The following is a 23,203-nucleotide window of genomic DNA, read 5'->3' as shown; positions in this document are numbered from 1 at the left end:
TGCTCTCATGCATTTGCCTTTGAGTAATCTTTTTAAAAATAGAAGCATTACTAATGTCTGTGGATGTTTCTGGATTTGGGTCTGTTGCTGGATAAAGCATGTTCTAGTTTTATAGCAGTATGTAGATATTTTTTTTGATGATTCTTTGTGTGAATGCAGATTTTCGCCGCGTTTCAGCCCACTCATTGATTTTGTGAGGAGATGGAATAATAATTGATTAAATCTGAACGGCATGACCTATATTGATTTGTCATTCAACAATTTCAACATCTTAGCAAGAAGAATGTGCAGATATTTTAGCAGGAGAAACAATGCAATTAAAAACTGCTAGATGAAATCCAGTTGTTTTATAATGAGAAATTAGGGAATTCAATGCAGACATTAGCTGTATAATTGTAAAGTGGGAAGTAATGTAGTTAATACATATTACAAATCTGGCTATGCTTCTTTTGGTGATTTTTTTTTTTTTAATTAAAATGTTAAGCGCTCATCTTTTCTACTGCCAGGAGAAGTACAGTTGGTAAAAAAGATGTTGATGAGTTTGCCTTATTTCAGATGTGCTTGTGGTTTTGTTTTAATAACTGAAAAGATGGTTTTGATTAAATAAAGGTCCTTGTGCAAAATGAACACCCCAGTTCTGGGGTATTTTACTGGACATGAATCACTTACTCCTTGCTGATTTAGTTCAAGGACTACAGGATTAAGCCTGTAACATCCAGCTCTAGACATTACTGTTGATTTCTATTTCACTTTTGGTTGTGTATAGTAGCTCTAGCAAACTAAAAGGAAGAATGTGTGTGAGTGCCTTTCCTAACCCCCCCCCCCCCTACTCCCAGCTTCATATTTCTGAAATGTTTTAGTGACCCAGAATGAAGCTTATTTTTTTTAATCATGGTTCCATAAAATGTCACCCCAGGGACCTGGTAGAGAGAGACCAGCCAAGGGTCGGGCTGAAACCTTTATCACTTCCAAACACAGGGGCTTATGGTATAAATGACACTCTGCAGATAGATTTACTTTTACCATTTTAAATTTATGATGGCTGAAATGAAAGGAAGCAATAGAAAATGCCAGTAATAATCCTCCCCACTGTTAAAAGACATGAAATGTCTAGTAATTAGGTGGTAACAAAATCTGGACATCCTTATCTTTGCAAATCACACCAGGTTTGTGAAAGCAAGTAGCAGAGTCCTGTTAGGAGTGAGGGCAGCTACTGCAGGGCAAGAGAGATAGCTCTAGAAATAAATCTGCCAACTCCAATCACTTGCCAGATGTGGAGGGCACAACGGGATATGTATAAATGAGCTGTTATTTAATGGGAGATTATGTTGAATTGTCAGCTGCTTGTTCCCCCTTGTAAGTTTGTATCTCTGATAGTATTTTAAATGACATCTTTGTTTTTCACTGCATTAAATGCTGTGTGTAACCAGTGCTTACATCTCTGGACATCTTTATCTGTGTTTTTGAAAACATTTTGAAAGTGCTCATTGCGAGGTCAGAGATTGGCCAAGGTTTAGAGAAGCCCATAAGGAAATAAGTGACAGTCTAGGTTTGTATAAAATAATTAACACAACTGGTAAATTTCCCTTCTTCTAAAGAGTCCAAATTCTGTCTTGCAGCTTATCTCATCACTTAGACTGGTCATTGTGAATAACTGTGCCTTCCCCACCCCCCAGTCTGTTTAATGGGAAGAAGTTTATGTGGGGAGTTAGTTAGGTATTATTAGGTAGTCGTTCTTTCTGACCTACTTGAGAACTCTGAGCCTTAAACCATGTCGTAAAACAGGAGTGTTGGTATCTAATTACTTCCATAAACCTTGACTGGATCTTTTTGCTGGAGTCAAGACCCCCTGTTAGGGGAAAAATAAAGTCCCATGTTAGCAGAAAATGCTGTCCTGCACTGCTCCAAGGCAAAATATTTATTTGCCTCTTTGGTTCCCTGTTCATATCTAGTTACTTCTCTGGATTCAGCACAAATGAATTCTGTTTAAATTAAACTTTTGGGTACTTTAAGCACATCATATTAAAATCAGAATAATAAGTAGGTTGACTTTCCTTCTGTCTTTATTTCTGTGTTGTTGATTTGACTGTACAGTTCTTTTCCCCCTGAATTTGAGATTGACTCAGATAAACACACTTGCAGGACTGGACTCAAAATACGCCACCGTGTTTCCTTTATACAGTAAGGCACAAAGAGTTTTATTTATAGATTATTTTTGGTGTCATAAGTGATGACTTGCGGAATGAATATAGGAAATTCCTCCCTGAATAGTCCTGGTAATTTCAGAAATGGATTTTATCTAACTGAGAATTATGAAAGAGAAATTTTGTTGTTGAAATTGAAGGGCTAATTCTGCAAGACACAGAACATCCTGGGTTCCTCTTGAGTTCAAATACTGTATTGCTTTTTTCTGAGTGTATTATAATTCCCCTCACAGAATGAATGTAGAAATTCCAGCTGATCTCTTCATTTCTGGGCATGAGATACAAAATTAGTAAAGATATTTTAAAACATTTTTCTGGTGTGTACTATAATTATGTTTATCCCTGTTCTCCCCAGCTGATTCTGAAAACTGAGTATTAAAAAGAGCTTGTTAAATCCTTTTTATTTTTAGTAGCTTCTCTGAATGAAATATAGATCTGTAACTAAATGTAGTATTATTTTCTAATATTAAGATATACCAGTAAATTAATAAATGAAATTGTAAGAATTGGGAGAAGAAATGCTTTATGGAAATTTCCTTTTCTTCATCTAAATGTCTTTAGAACATTCACTACTTTGTTTCTTTCCTTTTTTTTTTTATTTTAATAACAAACAGCTGGTGTTTAATGGCTCTGTCAGACCCAATTAAAAAACGTCAACTAGTTACTTTGATTTGTGTTCAGCCATGCCATGGGTATACTTAAAAACATTATACTCTGCCAGAACTCATTTTGGCTTTGTTTACATTTATCTTTTAAACATACAAGACTATTGATGGCAAGTTACCAAGGTTATAACCCCTTTATATTTATCAATTTTTAATCTAAAAAAAAGCTTAAGAGCCAGTGAGACTCATCCATAGTTACTTGAACACTTAAATGCAAGTGTGCTCTGTGTGAGTACTGGATGAAATGATCAGGGGAAAAGAAAAGATGCTGGGATGCTCTGCTTTTAATGCAGAGTTATTTTATCCTGCATTATTTCCTCCAAACTGATCATGCTTTTATGGATATATGGCAAAATATTTTTTTATTTTTATTATTTAAAATAAAGTGGTTAGTAAGTTACATAGCAATGTCTTTAAACAATCAAAGTGATTTCTGAGTTGTTTTTGTTTATTGTTTGCTGTTTCTAATTATCCAATAATTTTACTGCCATATTATATGGGGCTGCTTCTTAGGTCTCAGCCAATTTCCAGTAGATGCTTTCAACTGCTAAATAAGCTGTTGTTTTACATTGGCTCTGGCCAGGATCTACTCCTTTGTCTACATTTTATGCTGTTCTTAATGAGAGTGAAATTTACTCTGGGGTATCTAAGGCATATTTACTGGTTTTCCAGATTTACAGAAATCAACGACTCCTCTGGAAAGCTTGATTTCAGCCTGCTTTCTCCATCTAAGAAGGAATATTGGGCTATGTTGGCCTACAACCGCTCCAAGCTTTGCAATATCCTGTTCTCCAACGAGCTGAACCGACGCCTCTCTCCCCACGGGGTGACATCCAACGCAGTCCATCCTGGAAATATGATTTATTCCTCCATTCATCGTCACTGGTGGCTGTACACTCTGCTGTTCACCTTGGCTCGACCTTTCACCAAATCCATGGTGAGTGAATGCCTGAAACTGTTTTGTGCATCTTCATTTTTTCAAATTGGGGCAGAAAAGTTGTAGAAATCCAGATGTGCGTATCTACCTCTTTGCTTTTATAACTGTGGCCCTGATTTTAAAAATCATGCCAAGACAGTGCTCTAGAAGAGGATTCTTCATTTAAGATTTACTTTGTCAATCTTCTGTCAAGGAACCTTCCACGATGGAGTGCATGACCTTGTTTGAATATATGATTTTCACTGTGATTAAGTACAGCCTATGTCTCAGGTGTGGGGTAGTTTAGAGTTATTTCCATGCTCAGGATACGTAAAACATCAAAAAAATTGCTTTGGCTTTTAAGTGGAATATGTTGACTGCATTTTTTATGTAAACAGATGCCCTAGTTAGAAAAGATACTATAGACATTATTAATGGCTGAGGGAAAGTGCTTTCAGTGGTAAAAGCATCTTCATTCATATTTAAAAAAAAAGCAACAACCCAACAATTTTCTTGATTCTTACAAAGTGCTGAAGACAATGGGTGTTTTCCATTTGCCTCCATTGGATTTTGGACTGGAATTATGGCATAATGAAAGGCTTTGCAGCTCCCCCATCACCAAGGTTGTGAGTCTTTATTATGTAAGAATCTGCAGCACCTCCAGCACCTGGAGGGATTACTCTTCTCCTCTGAGCCAATTATTTAAAAGGAGTCCAAAGTATTTTTTTTTAGGCAAAGAATGGCAATTACTCCATTGAGAACTGGTTTCCTTTTCACTGACATTCTCATTCTTTTTTTCACTGATAAAGAAGGGTGTTCCCAAAAAAGAGGAACAGGGAGAAGGAGTCTCCCTTGAATGTTTGCTTCTGTGGATCAGGGAAATAAAAATATCCATACCCCTCCAGAATCTTAATTTATACTGGGATAATGTGCGTGGAAAACAAAGAATATTTAAAAATCTTATCACGTGTCCATAAAACAAAAAAGCTGGCTCTTCAATGAGACCCATGGAGCAAAAATACAAATGCTCCAGTGTTGACCATGTGTCAGTCAGGACAGCCCTCACACCTCCAACCTCTGCCTGAATTTTGCAGCCTGTACATTTGCAAAGTCTTTTTATGTCCACAAGATTGATATGTGAGTACTCTGGCACCTTGGGACAAGTAATAATATCTTTCAACAGCATTTTTTTTTACCAGGACCTATAAAACCACGTCTCTGCTGTGTTAGGGATTGTTTGTGAAACAAATTCTTGAAGTTCTCCTGAGAATGTGTAAGTCAATGTTATCAAAATCCCGTGAAAAGGATTCAGTTTGTGGACCTTTATGAATTGTTTTATTTACTCTGACTATTTTCACAAAGGGAATCTTTTGTGTTTGTTGCTCAGGGACTCATATCCTCTAAGGAACAAAATAAAACGCTGATGTTAATCTTGAATTCTTTAAAATAATTGATAGATTTTTAAATAGTGTCTATTAATGGGTATTATATATAAGAGAATGCCAAGTACAGGACAGAGATATCATCACTGAATAACAGTGCACTCTGGTCCAACCCAAGTCACTTCTGTTAAGTCCTTCATGTTTGTATTTCACTGAGGTTATGTGGATGTCATGATGGAGGGTATGGGCTGAGGTTAAGCATCAGTTTTACAGCTCTCTTTCTGATATGAATTATTATGTTCCCCTGAACTCTACCAGTGTTTCAATATCCAGTAAAACTAGAGAAGTGCCCCTTCCTGGGTATGCAAACAAGCTGAGCTGCAATTCTCAACATCATCAGTGTAAGAGTTTGTTTTAAGGCTTGTAGGGAGCAAATGATTTGCTGCTGCTGCTTCTTTTTTAGGTGTTGTGCTGTTACCAACCTGGAACAGACTTGGTTGGGGATCTGTTCCTGGGCTTCCTTTCTGTGTTTCTGTGGCAGCTCACCCTGGAGTTTAGATGAGTGTTTTGGTCAGAATGTTGGGAGTGATCTCAAAGCTTTACAGCTGCAGTCCCAAGGTGATGAGCTGCTCGTTCCTGAGTTTTCCAAGGATGTCTGCATTGCACAATGCAGCATGATGCAGCAGCATTTTAAGTAGTTCCAGCTCAGCTGGAACTCACTGGAATTGAGATTGGAGACAAGGTTGTGTGGAGAGAGGGGAGGTTTGGCAGCTCAGACAAGGAGCCACACAGAAATGCCTGGACCTGTTCTGGTCTCTAAGGATGTAGCTTTAGCTGCTGCAGCATTTTGGGGTGGGGAGAGGCCAATCCTTCCTGGAGCCAGTTTCAAAGTGTTTGCTATGTCCTGATCTATTGGGCTCCCAGGGTCTGCATAGATGCATGCATATATCTATATTTATATCTGTATACACACACAGAAACTGCAGCTGCATACTGATTCTTAGGCCTTTTTGTATTATCGTGATGTCCAGGAGGTAGTTTGAAGTAGAGCAATGGAAAATGGAGACTATTCCTTTCTTTCCCACCCACCTCTTTTTGAAATCTAAAATCCACAAGGATATCTATACAGAAATTTAGAAGAAGCATTTTGTAGAAAGAAATAGTTGAAAATAAATTACCATTTTATTACTGAAGTAACTGTAGCTCTATTAATGTCAAAAGGCCTCTTTTTTACTTACCATTAAATAGTTACTCATGAAGTTGAAGATGCTTCGTTTATAATTAAATGTCAGTTAAAGCAGGTGGCCACTGTAAAAAAACCAATTGGAAGAGAAGCTCTGAAAGTAACTGTGTAGGCCATACATATATTTCTCTGGGTTGATCTAAGGCTCTAGGGTTTTGGGTTCTTTTCTTTCTACCTCTTTTACTCTCTTCTCTCTTCCCCTCTCTCTTAAAAACTGACTCGATAAAAATTTGTCTGAGTTTTCTTTTTTTTTTTCTTCTTCTTCTTCTTCTTGTATTTTTTATTTGTTTTGTTTTAAATAAAACCTATCTGATTTGTCATTATTTCCATACAAGGCTAAAATTAAATATATTTTTTGTAAGTTTCGAGCTTACACTGAGTGTGGTATCCAGTGTCACCCCCAGGTGATTTTCAGTGTACAAGGGCATATCAAATTATAAGCAGAGTGCTATTATCACACACTTGTGATAGTCTTACATAGACCCAAATATTTTTGTTGGCAGGTAACAGAGCAGAAAGAATATCATGTGTTAGAGTAGCAAGAGCTTAACAGATGTTTCAGTGAGCTGTATTTTCAAATCTTTCACATTAAGAAATAGCTGGGCTTTGGGGAAGTTCTGAGACTATTGGGTTACATTTCCTGTTGCAGTGCAAAGCCAGCCATTGTGTTGGAATTTTAGCAGATGTGTTACCCCCTTTTAATGGTTGGGAGTAAAACATTGGTTCTGTTGCTGAGATATAAATTGTATTTATAAAAGCTCAACTTGTCACCCTTAGAAGCCAGTTAGAAATAGTAAGACAATTCTGCCCTTAGTTTTTGAGTGTGCAAGGGACCGATGCTTGAAGTGCTCTTTGATTTCTCCCTCCTTCCCCAAAGATAGTGGCTTTCCAGAAGTGGATTTTGTATTTAAAGTATTGCTGCTGAGAATTAAAAGGAATATTTCTAAGAGCCCCAAAGTCTTCTACATGTCTAATTTTTATTTAAACCCATGAATTCTTGTCTCTGGGATATTTTCCCAGGGATGCTCGAGGCAGTAGCCCTGTATTGCAGTGTTCATACAGGCAGGAGGAAACCCCAGTGCCTACAATGGCCTCACTGGGTTTATTTTTGCCATAAGTTGGAAGTGTCTAAATTTAAATTTCATGTAATGATTTCCATGCACTTCTAACATCAACTCAGAAATGCTATTCTGGCAAGAAATCAATCTGCATCTACAGGAGTGACTGCAACCTAATGGTCACATCTGTTTGCTTTTGATAGAAGCCCAAAAGAAGCCTTGCAGCCTCATCAGCTCTTTGCTTTCTCCCCTGTCCTTTGCTGAAGAAGCTGGAATTACCCTTAGAACTGGGGATGGAATTCCCTCTCCAAGCACACATTTTTTGCTGTCCAAAGATCTGTGTGGGCTGTGTTGAGTTGATGTTGGCTTCCAGAATCTAAATTCACAATTCAGGCCAAATTCTGCCCCCAAGAGCAGCCCTGGGCAGGATGGGTATGAGCATGTTCCAGCACAGAATTTGGCCTCTATTTCCTTCCTTAAGACATTTCTGAAAATGCACTGGGGGTTCTTGAAAAGCAAGAGGCAGCTCTTTTTGAAGAGCCTCACAGTTCATGTTTGATCAAATTGAGTTTCTTTTCTCAGGTTGAGTTTTGGGTAGGAAGTGCAAGAGGATGGGAGGGTGAAAGGGAAATAGCCACCTACAGGATATCAGCAGTTGTAGAGAGTGAATAAATCACACGGGCAGTTCTCCTGCCTTACGGATTAATGCCTGGAGTGTAAATGTTAAAGTGATGCCAAGCCACAGCTCTCCTCTTTAACATGCAGGTTGGTGGCTCTTACCTCCAGTACCATGCAGGGACAATTATTTTATTGGACCCTGATAGCATGTACTTCCTTGTACAAAACTCCTATTTCAAACTGAATTGGGTAAAAGGAAAGAAGACTTATGTGGAAGAACATTTTGATTTGTTGTAACAGGATGGTAAAGAGATACCTCCATATTATTTGTTGATCATTTTATGTGTCCTATCCAGCAATAAAATGTAATCTAAGCTAGTTTATTATCAAACTTACAGTTAACTGATACATATTTTAACTTGCTGCTAAAATAAATGTAGCATGAAATATAAGGGCAAATGAAATTTGTCCCCTGTAACCTTACACCACAGGAATGGCAAGTCTCTATGAAAACCTATCCCTGTGCCAAAGTGAACAGGTCAGGGTCTCAGAGTGGTGCTCAAGAGGAGCAATAGCCACAGAATTTGCTGTGTCCAGCACAGCCCCATTGCTGTTTGTGGAGCAGTTGTGCTTTTTGTCCTGTAATTTCATGGAGGAAATAAAGAATAATAAAGAATTTCTTCTTCCGTGACAGATCCTTGCAGAATTTCAGAATGCTTTAAGAATGTGGGCTGCAAGGCAGGGAAATTTTAGGTCCTTGATGTTTTATATTGCATGTAATTAAATAAAAAAATTTAAATTAAAAAAGATTTCCCTATATTTTCAGACGGAAAATGCCCTTTCTTGTTATTTCTTCTTTTGCTCACCATCACTTACGGAGCTAAAGTGCACCTGGAGTGCTGTGGAGTCTCTGAGGTGCTGTGCAGCATTGATCTGCTCAGAATATATTTGAGAAACCATAAGGAAGGAAATTTCTGTTACATTGAGTGTTGAGGTGCTTGGGTGAGAGGAGTTGTGTTGCAGTCTGATAAAAACAGCTGAACAGGACGTCCAGTTTTTTTTTTTTTCATTTACCTTTGTTTATTTTTTATGTTATCACTATACTCAGAATTATGAATTTGCCTCATCACTATGGTAGTGTTCTTGAGATCTTTTTCATACTGAAACATCATGAGTTGTGTTCTTTGCTGAAAATTGATCAGCTACTGCAACAACTGAAAATAAGGAAGGCTTTGATTCTCCATGGGTAAAGATGACTAAAATTAGAACTGTGAGTTTGAAGAGACAGTAAAAAAAGATATTTTATTTTTAAGTATTAGGCAGTGAAATTCTGTAGTTCTGTTTCTTTAATTAATTTTTTTTTTATTTTGCATTTAAGTTACATATTGCTGTACAGATATTCTTTTTTGATGCCAGTTATTCCAAAAAGATGTAGAAGTTTGTGGAAAAAAATTGTCTTTGTGGGAATCTGTGTTTTCAGTTTTATGGTTGTATTCTTTTGTCAGGAAAGAAAATAGCTAAAACCAGCATTAGAAGATCTTCTAGATTCATATGTACAACCTCTTGGCCTCCCCTCCTTCTGACTGATTAGAAATAAGGTCCTCTCTCAAATGTGGGTGTATGCCACTTTGCTGCATAAACACCTTCTTAGAGCTCTGGTTCTGTAGAGGGTTGTGACACTTCTGGTTTTGTGGCCCCACACAAAAAAAAATTCTTGTGTAGTCCATATAAATCTAATAATTTTTGACAAGCATTGCTAAGAAAACAGCAAAAAGAATTTATCATAGAGCTTTGTTAAAAATAGTTGGGAAGGGGAATGGTAGGGAAAATTCATTCTCAGGAACTTTCTGGGTGCATCACGTGCTTGAGTTATAGAACCCAAAAATGATAAACATGTATGTTCATATGCTTTTTCTGGCTTTAGCCATCAACAGTAACTTTTGCTGGGAATAATCTAGTTTGAAATTAAGTCTTGATGATTCTTTTAAAAGCTGAAACAGATTGCCTCTATATTTCATGCATTTATTTAGTGCTAATGTGAACATATGTCTTAACTTGGGACAGTGACAGCAATGGTCTGAACCACTCTTTTATATTTACTGGCCTGGATCTTAATATATTTATGAACTGAGGTAGTAATTGTATCTTTGCTGCTGGTCTTCCTTTGTCCACTCCCAATGTGCCCTCAGATTATGCTAGATCTTGTTCTATGAATAATCTTAAGGAGGTCTAGTTAAACAAAAGGACTTTGATAGAATAATCCTGTACTTTCTGCCTAATCTTTGTGACCTAGTGAGCAGTGAAAATTGGTGCTTGACATTACTGTGCCTTGATGAAGACCAAATGTGGGTGTGCCCAAAGTCCCCCACTGATTTTTTTTTTTTTGCTTTGTTGAGCTCCTTGGGGTGCCCCTTGTACCCCAAACCCCTCCAGATGAGGCCACTCCCTGTGACCTCAGAGTTTCTCATTTGTGAGCCTGAGCAAGATCACTTACACATTTTTCTTGTAAATAAAAGTACAATACAGACCTTCTTAGTCAACCAGCTAGCACATAAATCACAGGGTGATTTATTTTCTTTAGTAACTACAGAGTAATAGAGATAAAATTTTTATGAATGAGATAACTAATCAGAGCAAAGTCAATGTGCTGTGGTTCTTGTATAATGATCCAGTGAACTGCTGCATTGTAGAAAGATCATCTCAAATATTCAGTGATAAAGTTTGAGTTTTCAACTTGCAATGAGTTTTTAATCATTTTTTTTCTATAAAAATGGTCCCTAAAAAGTTTTTTTTTGGGGACTGTTCATCCTGGGGAATAGGAGGCCTTAGTACTTGCAGTACCTAAAGGAGCCCCAAGGGAGCTGGGAGGGACTTTTTTTACAAGGGCATGCAGTGGCAGGACAAGGGGGAATGGCTTCAGACTGGTAATGGGCACATTTGTTTCCCTGTGAGGGTGGGGAGGCCAGGTTTCCCAGAGAAGCTGGGCATAATGATGATCTGCACATCTGAAGTTCATCAAAATAAATATTTTTTGGACGAAGGTTAGTTTTTGTTTCTTTGACCCTTAGAAGTTAAAATTCTGAGCCCAAAATTAAACTGGTAAATGGTAAAAGTAATGAAATTACATAATTGGGTGTTGTTAGTCCGTGTCATTTGGTGATCATAACTCACAGAGCAATATGAATTTTGTGGATTCTAGAACATGGTTTGTCTTTCCTCACTTTTTTCAAGTTTCTGTTTATGAATGGATGGATGTTCAGGAAACCCAAAGCTTTTGTTGGCCCTGGGTAGAAAAGATGAAATATGATTTTTATTTATTTTTTTTTAAAGAAAGTTTCATAACATAGGATCTACATTCTTTTAACTACTGTTTCTTAATTAGGGAATGCAGTGCTTAGTTACCTTATTTCCCTTGAACCTCTTGGATAGCTGAGATGTTTTTTTGTAGCGTGGTCTTTTCATTTCTCACTCTATCATCTTTGAAGAGGTGCCATACCACTTTAAACAGTTCACCAATCAGTTTCAGATGATGGATTCTCTTTAATCATTTACATCCAGAGAAAGTCAAATATTCCTTAGGAAGCCAAAGTAATCTAACAGAATGTATAGTGTTTGTGCAGCTGGATATCTTATTTATTTGAAGTTCTCAGGGAAATCTCTTCTGACTTTACAAAAAAGATGGAAGAGTAAACAGCACCAGAGTCCAAGTAATATGAGCTAGAAAGTCCCTTCTTTTAGAGAAAAGTCATTAAAAAAGTATATTTGCAAGGTCCAAAAATAATAAAGTATATCAAATGCGGAGTGCTACATAATGTTTTTTCAATATTCTTACTATTTTTGTGTGTGTATATATATATATGTGTGTGTACCTACATATCTGTCCATCTATAGAGGTGAAAAATACACTTGAGTCTTTCATATAGTTCCTATTCCTGGATAGGTGAATACAATAAGGTTCTGTTTTCTGAAAAAAAGATTCATGTGTTTGTTTTTTTTTTTACTGTGTGACATGTCGTTTATCATCGTGTTGCCATTCCCTGGACATAAGTGCATAACTGAATTAAGCTTCCTAAAAACTTCCTTCTAGAAAAGCTATCGAAAATATTGTGTATGTACAGAAATATAAATATTTCTAGGCTTTTGGGAGGTATCCTGCTGTCTTGGTAATAGTGTTTCTAGTTCTCTATCCCAAAATTTGTTGTATGTATAGATATACTTTATATACTTTTTCCTCTGAGGAAGAAATTTTTTTTTTTTTAGTGTTTTATTTTATTTTGGTGTTGCAGATATGAGTATGGTAGGTTTTTTTTTTTTTTTTTTTTTCCCCATAATGGCAAGACTCAAATTTGGAGGATGTTCTTAACCCAGACTGGAGCATTGGCCAGATTTCCATGTGGAGGGAAATAGGTCTGTGGTTTGATGAGACTATTTAAGGGAGTCTGTGCAATTATTCCACTGGATATTCACTGGCATTTTGCACCTCAGTACCTCCCATTGTGTATTACTCTGAGAGTTATTGAAAGGAGTGAGTTAGATACTGGTTAAATCCTGAATATATGGTTGAAGAATAAAATTTAAGGATGGAAAACGATTTGGCAAAAAAAGGGCTTGAATCTGTTTGGCAGTTGAATCATTAAAATGCTTCTGTGCTTTGATATGTGTTAAATGACCTGAGTTTGTATGATTTTCTTATGATAAAGTAGCAGATTTGCACTCATTCCCTTCAGAAGGAAAGTAAACATAATAATGAACCAATCCATTGTGCTTAATTCAGTGTAAAAGTGAATCACAAATGATGCAAGACTTAGTAGTTTTGCAGTAATCCGTACGAGGATTTGTAGTCAGATTTTCTGAATTTGCTTAGCTTTTAAAGTTTCTTTGGAGACTTGGAATACTTGAGTAATTGAGGCTTTTCCAACCTCTTTGTTCTGCTGTTTCTAGCGAGTTGTTAGAGTAGTAGCATCAATCCTATTTTAGCAAGGAGGATGTCAGTAAATATAACCAATGTAGTCAAATTCCATCCATTATTTCACTGACAACATGTTTTTGCAGTTATTAAATATCACTATGGATACAGCACAGTCTTTGAATGCCAAAAAAATATATAGAAGATAGTTGAGGAATTTTATTAATTGCAAAAGCATCACCTTGTAATAAGATAAGGGTAACAATGTTGGATGATGCATCTTAAATAAAAAGAAAGTATTTTTTGATATATAGAGAGAATTGTTTGTCTTGAAAAACAAGATCTACTTGTCCCAAACATGCAAGATTGGTTTGTCAGTGCTGTAGACTTCCATCTTTTCCAGCAGTATTGTCCTAAGGGCTGACATTTCAAAAAATGGAAGTATTTTTTTCCAAAAAATGTGGAGCAGATATAAAAGTTGAAACTTTCTGAGAGCTTATTTGTAATGTTTGGACATTTCTCATTTCTTTACTTTCTCATAGATGGGTGGGCACATGCAAATAACTGGAGAGACTCCTAACTGGTTATGGAAGAACTTGCTCCAAGTGTTGAGCTCCAGACTGTATATGAAAGGAGTAGGTTTGAAAATCCTTGTGCTGAACTGGCACATTAGCACTGATTTTTCTTTGAATGCTGTACCTACTATTATGCAAAATATATTGAAGAACACTTCAGTTTAAAAAGCTAGAGCATAAGAATACTTGGAAATGCTAGGATTAAATTTTTCACTAAAGTTCAACACTCTTGAATGTAGGTATTTTTCTTAGGATTACCTTGTCTTTCACTGTAATCTATTAATGAATACAATTAGGGTTTTTTCATTTGGTGAGAAAATTGGAAACACAATTTCTTTCCACTGAACAGCATTACTATTAAATTGTTGTCCCGAATTGTCAAATTTGCATTATGATGAATACTACCAGTCCAAGAAAACTAATTTAGCACTTCAAGTAAAACAACCATCTTAGCAATTTTTTATGGTAATGAATTTGTAAGTGTCATTTAGAATCTGATTGTCTACTCACGTCAAGTAGCTCATCCCATCCCAAATAGTGTGGTTATCTAACAGTGCTAATTATGGAGCAGTGGCATGATCTGCAGAATGATATTGACAGTCAGGTTTCCCATGGCAGAACAGTGTCCTGCCTCTGTAGGAAAGGGATTTCCCCATTGCAGGTTTCCAAGGCAAAGGTCCCAAAAATCAGAAAGGTGGGCAGCTGAAAAGTCCTTTCCTGTTTCCTCTCGTGGATCGCTGGTGACCATTCTGCTCGCAATATCATGGCATAAATGTAAAAATTTAATATTATTTTCTTCATGTGTAACAACGCTAAAATAAGGGTCTTCTGGGAAATAAATTTATTTTTGTGAAGATATGACGAGTAAACAGAAGTAATTTAACTAGTCCTGCCAAGGAGCAAGGTGAGCTGAATGAGCCACACTGGTTGTATGTGATGAACTACTATGTCCAAAGTGAGCCTCTCTCTTAGCTTTTGCACAGAAAAGTGGTGTATTTGTGAGAAAAAAAGATGTGTAGGCTTCTTCCATTCCCTTGATGAGAAATGTATGTGAATTTTCAGCTTCTAAAGGAATTATGGCAGAAAGTATCAACAAAGCTGTCAGTTCCACTTGTGATACATATTTATTGTCTCCTTTTTGGCTTTGTTTCTAAAGGAAATGTTTCCGTACAGAATGTCTTTTTATTGAAACAACAGCTGAGCTTACTTTTGGTGATGAGGTGAAATTTATCATCATTGAATTACATATGTGCTTATTCCATAATCAGTAATGTGGTGTTTTAAATGGTCTTCAGCTAAAGTCAGTTAGGCTCTCAGGAACACAATCCAGACCATTGCTTGTCTTGGAAAATCAAATACTCGGTGTGTGTAGCCATGGCCAGCAAGGCTGAATGCTGCTCAGGGCTTTTTCTGCTGTTAGGAAGGGACAGAACACTCATCTGAGAGCTCTGTCACTGTCCACAGCAAAGATTCCTGTAAATGCAGTCTAACTGCTAATCTGTTCCCCTAGAATAATGTTTATGGTTGGTAATGAAATGTGACTGGGCCAAATTGTGGTCGTTCCTGTTCATTATCATCATAAGAAAAAAACTTTGCTCTCCTGCTTCCATTCTCTATTTCCTCCTGCTGGCAGATTCATCCCTTAATTAATGATATTGTGGTGCTCAGAAGCTGGAAAGAAAGGGTTGTCCAGACCTGAAATGGAGACTTAGCCTGGAATGAAGTCAGTCTATTTGCTTCAAATACCTCTGCTGAAATGTTTGTAGTCTTGTGCCTCAATGTTTTGGGAGGTTTTTGAGTCCTTCCCAAGCATATATTCTGGACTTATTTGAATGACTTCCTTACTGTGTGTCAGCACTGAATGTCAGCAGTAAACAAATGAAAGCTTTTCCCATCATCTTCATTTGTTTGGTTTGTCATTTTCACGGCGTGCATTTGTTAGGGTAAATGCTTTTGTGTTACAACCATGGCTTTTCAGACTTCTGACATTCTCTGTGTAGGTGAGGTAAATTAATTACCAGTTTTCTTTGACACAATTTACTTTTGAGACTTCCTGGTGACCTGGGAGTTTGTTATAAAATGAAACTTGGCTGATAACTGTTGTATCAGAAGACAGAGGGAATTTTGCCTTCCCATGGAGACAGTCAGTGAAGCCACTGCAGAATATTGGTGTGTGGGTTTTCCAGGACTGAAGGTGGTCTCTTGAACTGATTTGAAGTCTTTGCTGATTCTCTTGCTTTTGCCCCTGTTGTTCCCTTATCTCTGGTTTCTGTCCAGCACTGTGATTTTGCTGTGTTTAACTGATGCCAACCTAAAATGGCAAACTCAGGGCTCTCAGCAATGTGCTCATTTCCCACTTCAGCAGTAAAGCCTGGCTAAAGGCTGTTTTACCAACTACACAATATTCATTCAAATACAAATAAAAAATTGACTGAACCTTTTTATGTTGTCTTTAAGAATGTCAGATGAGCTACTTTAGGACATTTTATAGGCATTTAAACTAGAACCTTTATGAAAATCTGTGGATGAATTTTCTCAGCTGTGACATGCCCAAAGACAACACGTGCTGCAGATGAGCAAAATATGGGCTGCAGATAACATTGCTCCTGAAATGTCTGTGAAGGGACTGTTACACTGACCTGATGTCATTTCCTGCATAGTACTGCCACATGTAAATGTGGTTTTTAAAAGGTAAAAGTATAAGTCATAAAGAGTTGAGAAATGTTTCACAATGATCATTTTAATGTTTGCAGCTGTAAGTTTTGTCTGAGATAGTTAAAAAAAATATTGAGGAGTAAATAATGGTGTTTTCTACAAAAAAACCCAGAATTTTAGGATAGTCACTTCTTGTTTTTCTGATGGTAGTTAGTAGCCAGATTCTGGATTCTCAGGCAAGATGTTCATAAATGCCCACACAGAAGGAAAAATATTCTGCTTGTGTTCACTGTGCAAGCAGCTGAAATAATGCTGATAGAAAATTGAGGTAATCAAATGTATAGAAGCAAAAAAAAAAAGTATAGTAAAATGTATATTAAGCAAAAAATTTGCTGTTTCTTCTGAGTTTTCAGGTGATGACCGTATTTCCTGAACATTTATATAGTGATTTTCAGCAGAAAAAAGTATGTTTTGAATGGATTCAGATAAAAATGTTCTGTTTTTTTCCTTATTTTGCCCCCACTGCCCTTGCCCCTTTATCATGTCAATAACTAGAGAAATAATTCTCAAATTACTACAAACAAGTCATTGGATTTCATGGGGAAACTTCAGTCTCACAGGTGACTGTTTCTAAAATTTCCAAGTGTGGTCATGAATAGATTGATGGAAGCCCTTTCCCAGTTTTCATTGCAGTGAATCTTAATGGATGCCAATTAAAATATATTTACATATGTACTTACATTTCCCACCATAATGTGGAGCCTATAACATGATTTATACTGACAGATACTTATTGTTGTTTAATTCTTCCTTTTATCCACACACTTTTGAAGTATGAATTATATCAATCCTTAAATCTTTGTTTGTTTTAGAGTAGGTTCTCTTTTTTTTTTTTTTTTTTTTTTTTTTGCCTCTTGGCACACCATATATGCACTAGCAAGTGCTCACAGTTTCAGCTGCATTTAAGGAAATATTGTTGTAAGGCTTTTATGTGCTGTACTTCAATCAGCTAGTGCCAGCAGTATCCCAATAGAAAGACCCTCAACAGACCATTTTCAGCATTTTGCTGCAATTAAACTCCTCTGGTTTTAGCCCTCCAGCAATTTAGTACCTTTTTACATATGCACATTATGAACTTTTGACCAGGGCCTGGTAGTCATATATTAGATAGCAGCTTTTGAAAGCAGACTTAACAAGTTCCTCAGAGTATTACAGCCAGAGTCAGTTGTGGAAAAGGTAATTTAACCAACTTGCAGTGAGGCCATTCAGAATCGTACTGATGATCCTAAATATGTCTTTCCCCCCCCCCCTTGTTTCCTCTGGAAGCTGGTAGCAAGAGCTCTCAAAGAATGTGATTGATCTTTTATTCAGTAGCTAACGAGGGCTGTGATTCTATTAGTGCTCTACAAGGCAAGGGAGCAGTGATTTAATGAAGTGTCTGGCGAGCTGGTCATAGATTTATCCTGTTGTCTCTAATTTGCAGCGCCGTTGTGAGCGCAGAAGAAACTGCACTCGCAGTGCCATTAGGCAGGTATTTCCTTAGTAAATTGTTGTAAGGTCAGGTGTAGTTATCTGGGAAAGGCAATGCCTCAGCCCTCACTGTCTGGAGATGACAGCAGCTGTGCCGAGCGCTCGCTGGAGTGGAAAGGAGGATCAGAGGTCCGGCTGCGAGCCCCTCGCCCGCGCAGGAGCAGATGATCTGCCAGGGAGGACTAATAGAGTCATAATTGGCGATTAGAACTGCAAAGGTGCAATAACATCTTCATACAAACTGCCTGGCGCTAGACGTAGTGCCGGGTGCTGTGAAGTTCCGCGGTAGCCTGATCTGCTAAAGCTCCCCCTTTTTTTTTATTTTTATTTTCCATTCTTAACAAAATGAGACGACGCGTTCTAGTCGCTGCAGTACAACAGAAATATGAGAACATCAAAACTTGAGTTGCTTTAAAGTGACATTAATGTCTTCAGTACATTTACTTCGCCATGTAACCTGTCAGTCTTACTCAGAAACGATGCGCTAAAATTTGCCATGTAGCTACGGGTAAAATAATATCATAGAAATGCTTTGGCTTTCACTTAATTAGCACTAAATAATACATTATATTTCTGTCAACCAAAGGCTACTGAATTTCTGTTTTGCTTTTACTTTGCTATTCTGGTGATGCCTGTAGCATTGCACTTCTTTTTTGCGGCATTGTTTTTTCACAAACCTTTGAGTCCAAGTTAGCCAAAGGCAACGATTTTCAGAAAGAATTTTTGCATGAATTGCTTGGTAATTTGAGAAGGAAATTATGGTGTGCCTTTATACATTGTCAGGGAGATCAGTCAAATATTTCAATCCAAAAATAAAGCAAAATAATGAAGCAGTTCTCACATATGTGATTCTGTCCTAGCTAGAACAGAACAGTAGATAAATGAATGGTTTTGAGATTTCTGTGGCATTTCGTGGTGGCAGCTGGAGAATTCTCATGTAGAAACGTGGTCAAAGCTGATAATTAGAGGGTAGGCAGAGATGACATTGTTAGTCCACTTTTTGTTATGTGTAGGTCACGAGCCTAACTGGGATCTCAGCCTTGTGTTCCAGGCTCTGTGCATCAAAGTGAAGAAAAGCTTCTGACCCAAAATGCATCAAATCTGCTTTCAGGGAAACTCCTAAAATCTCTTGTGCGGTGGATGAAATGTGACTCTTGGCAAAGAGCAACAGCAAGGAGACAGTACTATGATAACGTGTTTCCTCATATAATTATAGCACATGTGCCACCAAATAGTTGTCGTTGTGCTCAGATGGATGATTTTATTTTTGAAAATTAAAATTTCTTCAGTTGCACAAGCCCTTGTACCCCTGTGAACTCGACACCTGGTAGGATGTCATCTGGGGCCCCGTTAAATAGACAGACACAATTAGTCCAGAAAAGGAGATATTGGGCTTTTAAATGAACAGCAAGAGGATTGAAAACAGTAAGCCAAACTTTCTCATTTCCTAATATTGACACTTCTGTCCCTCACAATCTTATTATAGTATTATTCTCTGCTGATCTACCATTTCATCAAAAAGTCTACAATGGAACTAAAAATCTAAGCCTTTTAGCCCATAGATCATTGCACTTGGTAAATGGCTTATTGTAGATTAGATAATGTGGTTCATAGCACATCCAAATCAATAAAAGGCTAGTCTGAATGTAGTAAAGTGCTCTCAGTCTGATTCTTTTTATTAAGTATATCTGCCATGAGCAAAGTGAAAATTTTAGTCTTTTTGCTTAACTTGATGTAAGAAAAAGACATTGCTTAAATTTCTGCATGATTGTATTCTTTCCTAGAGAAGATCTGGCCCATCGAATTTATTATTTTTTAAATTAAAATTAAGTGTATTTTCTGAAAAATGATGCAGTTCTTATACTGGCAAAATTTAGAGCCCAGTGCCTTGCTGTTCCAAATCATCCCATGTTAAAAATGAGCCCCTAGATCTCACATTTCTCAGCTCTTCAGTGGTCTGTGAAATAAACTATTTTATAGCTGTTCTTACAAAAATGATCCACGCAAACTGTCAACTTCAGCAACAAATGGAGGTGGAGAAATGTGAAAAAATATTTTGAAGGTAGAGTGGATGGATGATTCAATGCCAAACAAGGAGTGGTGTTTTAATCTAGGTCGGGGGATTCACCAGGAACCTGGGGCTGAAATGGAGGATGTGGTGGTTCTTTCTGCTTCACACTGTGCTTCTGAAGGAGTAAAAATATCAGAAGGGTATTCTTATTTATCCAGGAGAAATTGAGGAGGCTGATATGCGTGTGTCAAGGGTGAAACAGGTATGGAGAGAGTTTTTACCCTTCTAGCTGGGGCTGTGTTAGAAACCTGGAAGAATGGTGGCAAAATGGCAATTAATGTCTCTCTGCCTCTGCTTTCCATGCACTTCATTCATTGCAATTTTTTATTTTTCTGGTTGCATCCGTGGCCTCTCCTGCTGAGGAAATGCTGAGCTGCTGAACTGGGTCAGGAGCTTGTCCAGGTTTTGCACTTGGCTAAAAAGGGGCTTTAAAACTATATTAAAAATCCAGTGAATGATTTGGAATTTCTTGCAAACAATCAAGTCAGATAAACTGTAATTGGCTGCAGAGAGATGCTCTTTACTTACAATTCTTTGACCATGTTATTGACCAGTATGTTTGCCCATGTTATTAATAATTTATCCTTTGAAAAAAATCTATGTGCATTATAGCCTTTGATCTCAGAAATTTCAAAGCTGAATGTGCTATTTCCCTTTTCCTTTTACATTTTTTCTTTCTTTTAAAAGAAATTTTAAAAGAGAAGAGAATGGAAAATAATTTAAACACTTTTTTTCTGTTCATTTTGGTGGGAGAGCTTCCTGGTGACACCCATCCCTGGTAATGAGAAGTGTGCATTAATACAATAAGAATATATATGAATAAAAAAAATCAAGGCAAGCTCACTGTACTTTGCTGATGAAAATGTTTGAAAACAGGATTTAATGCATCTAGTAGATTAAAACAGAAATTAAAGACTTTAGAGTAAGAAGAGATCAAAGGCTGTCTTTTCATTGTTCTTTTTATTGTTTATTGACTTCAAAAAGACTTTTTAGTTTAAGCTGACTTTAATGTCTCTTGAATGCTCTTTTGTAAAGTGACTTTGAAAACTCACGGATAATGTCTTCATTAAGTGGGAAAAAATCTTGGTAAAAATATAACTGTATCTTTGCTTTCATTATAATGGGAAGAGATAACACTTTGCTTAATTAAGGTCTGTTTTCTCTCTGTTCAGAATTTTACGACCATTTTTTTTTCATTGAAATTAGTGCTGATAAAAGCTTGAAGTAGACATTGCTAAAGTGAAACTCTTAGTTTTTCAGAGAAGTACGGTGATGTGAGTTCTCTGTCTGTATTTGTTAATCAGTTAATCGGGATGTTGTCTTGTGTGTGGGAGCTATTTTAGGAAACAAAAGAAAAAACAAAACCCAAAAGCATATTCAAGTTGTGTTGTTTCTAAAATAAAGCAATGCTTGTTGTGTTGTTGGGAATGTTAATTTAGAGACTTTCTGCTCTCATTCTGTTTCCAAATGTCTGTGCTTTTCTCACCAATCCCTGATGATTTGATGTATTTGGATTATGTTAATACCTGTTTTAATAATGACAGTAAAGATCCCAAACCTGTGGAGGCAAATGAGAGATTAGGAAAGCCATGCAGGATAAGTTCTCTGGGGAGTAGCGTGTTCTTTCCACACTATTTTGAGGTTTAAAAAAATGTACTTGAGGGATAAGACTGCCTTGGCCTTCCCCCCTTTTTCTCATGGTTCTGAGAGACTTTTGGATGGACATTCTACTATTAGATGGAAAGGGAATTTTCATGGTTTCATGAAGTGCTCTCCATCTTTTGAGATGCATATTCATTTTTGGTTTGCTCCCCACTTGTCTATAATTTTAGTTTGGCAATTAATAGGTTTAGCAATTTCTGACATGGGTTTATAGTGCAGCTCCAATGTTTGTAACTCTGGGGGTGTTGGGCAGTCGTGATGATGACTTTATGATACTCACCCTTCCCATTCTATGTGTTTCTGCCAGGGCTCAATGTGCAATTATTGGGCAATCTGCTTGGCTCTTACTGAGGATCAAAAGATTCTGATTTACAGTCTGCAGAAGTTGTTTGCAAGACCTTTTTACATACTTAAAAAACTCAGCAACTCCTTTCAACGTGATAGCTGAGTTTCCAGAGTTTTTTTTAACAAGAAATGTGTGTTGCATGATTTCTGTAGCTGCCTAACCTTACTTCAGCTTTAAAGGAGATTTGCCTTCAAAAAGGAAAAACAAAGCTACACGTGTTTCCCTTTGCTTCCATTCATGGCTAGGGACAGAGCAGCAAAGCTGCTAAATTTAAACTTCTAGGCTAAACTTATTTTTACTGAATTTCAGGTATGATACACCTATTAGGAATCTTATGTCCAGTGCAGAAATGAGGCATGAGGCACTGGAAAGGATGTCTTTGATGCTGTGTGAATCTAAAAGCCACACTTTGTGTTAATTTTGAGACTGTTGCTAATGTTATTTAAAGATTGGCTTATAAGTTTCTTTTACTTCATTTCAGTGTGGGCAACCACACTTTAGATTTGGTGATTCAGTATACAGCAGCTCCATTTTGTAGACTGCTATTAGTTTTCATATTCATAGATGCAAAACATTTTTTGCAGTATCACTATTTTTATGGCACAAATGGTTAAGTATTTTTACAAGTGTAGTCTTTGTGGGTGGTTTAGAGGCTCAATTACCCACTGAAATGGAGGAAATAAATGTCCTCAAGGGTTTGCATTTGGATCATATGACATTGTGGGGCTTGGCTTGTTGTTAATAATTCTTACATCTGTGTAGCACGCAACAGCATGAGGCAGCCTTTGGAAATGTAGCACAGTATTGCTGCTGGTACCCTTGCAGAAACATCTGAATTCTTTTACAGGAGGTGACAGGAAAGTAAACCAGGATAAAAAAAGCAACAAATCAGCTGGTAAAATTGATGTCAGGTCTAATCCTGCCTATTAGATTGAGGAGCTAATGTGAAGACTATGGAAATGTTCATATTTGTGGCAGATGCTGTTTGGGTTGCATGTTTGGGTTGCATGTTTGCTCTAAGGGCACTTGAGGGGCCAAGATTCCCCAAAACAAGAAAAAAGCCAAAACAAAAATGAGAGTAAGGGACAAGGATGCAAAATGATGAAAGAACGAATGTGGCTAAGTTCCGAGCTTATTATTGCAGTCATTATTACCTTTTTTTTTTTTTTGCATTAGGAAATAGCAAGGGGTGGCCCTACAGTGTGGGAAGTGTGGTTTCTCTACACTGTGGGGATTTGACTCTTCTTGCACCAGGCAACAACAGACACCCAGGACATGGAGAGCTTAATCACTTGGAATTCTGTGCTCAGTGCTTGTGAGTAAAAGGTGCCAAACTTTCTCCCCTCATCAGGGCTATGAATCTTGACACGCA

At 37.2% G+C, this 23,203-nt stretch overlaps 1 protein-coding gene across 1 annotated transcript in view; it reads left to right on the top strand.

Moving 5' to 3' along the window:
• The window catches only part of WWOX (WW domain containing oxidoreductase), a 478,554-nt gene that overhangs the window by 108,380 nt on the left and 346,971 nt on the right, over positions 1-23,203 (top strand). The window contains exon 8 of the mRNA XM_062499918.1: positions 3,542-3,806. Coding sequence (XP_062355902.1) covers positions 3,542-3,806 — 265 coding nt within the window. The remainder of the gene's footprint in view (positions 1-3,541; positions 3,807-23,203) is intronic.

This window comes from Cinclus cinclus, chromosome 11, assembly GCF_963662255.1.
Source record: "Cinclus cinclus chromosome 11, bCinCin1.1, whole genome shotgun sequence".
In the NCBI taxonomy this organism is placed as follows: Eukaryota; Metazoa; Chordata; class Aves; order Passeriformes; family Cinclidae; genus Cinclus; species Cinclus cinclus.
This window is presented reverse-complemented; position numbering and strand designations above follow the sequence as displayed.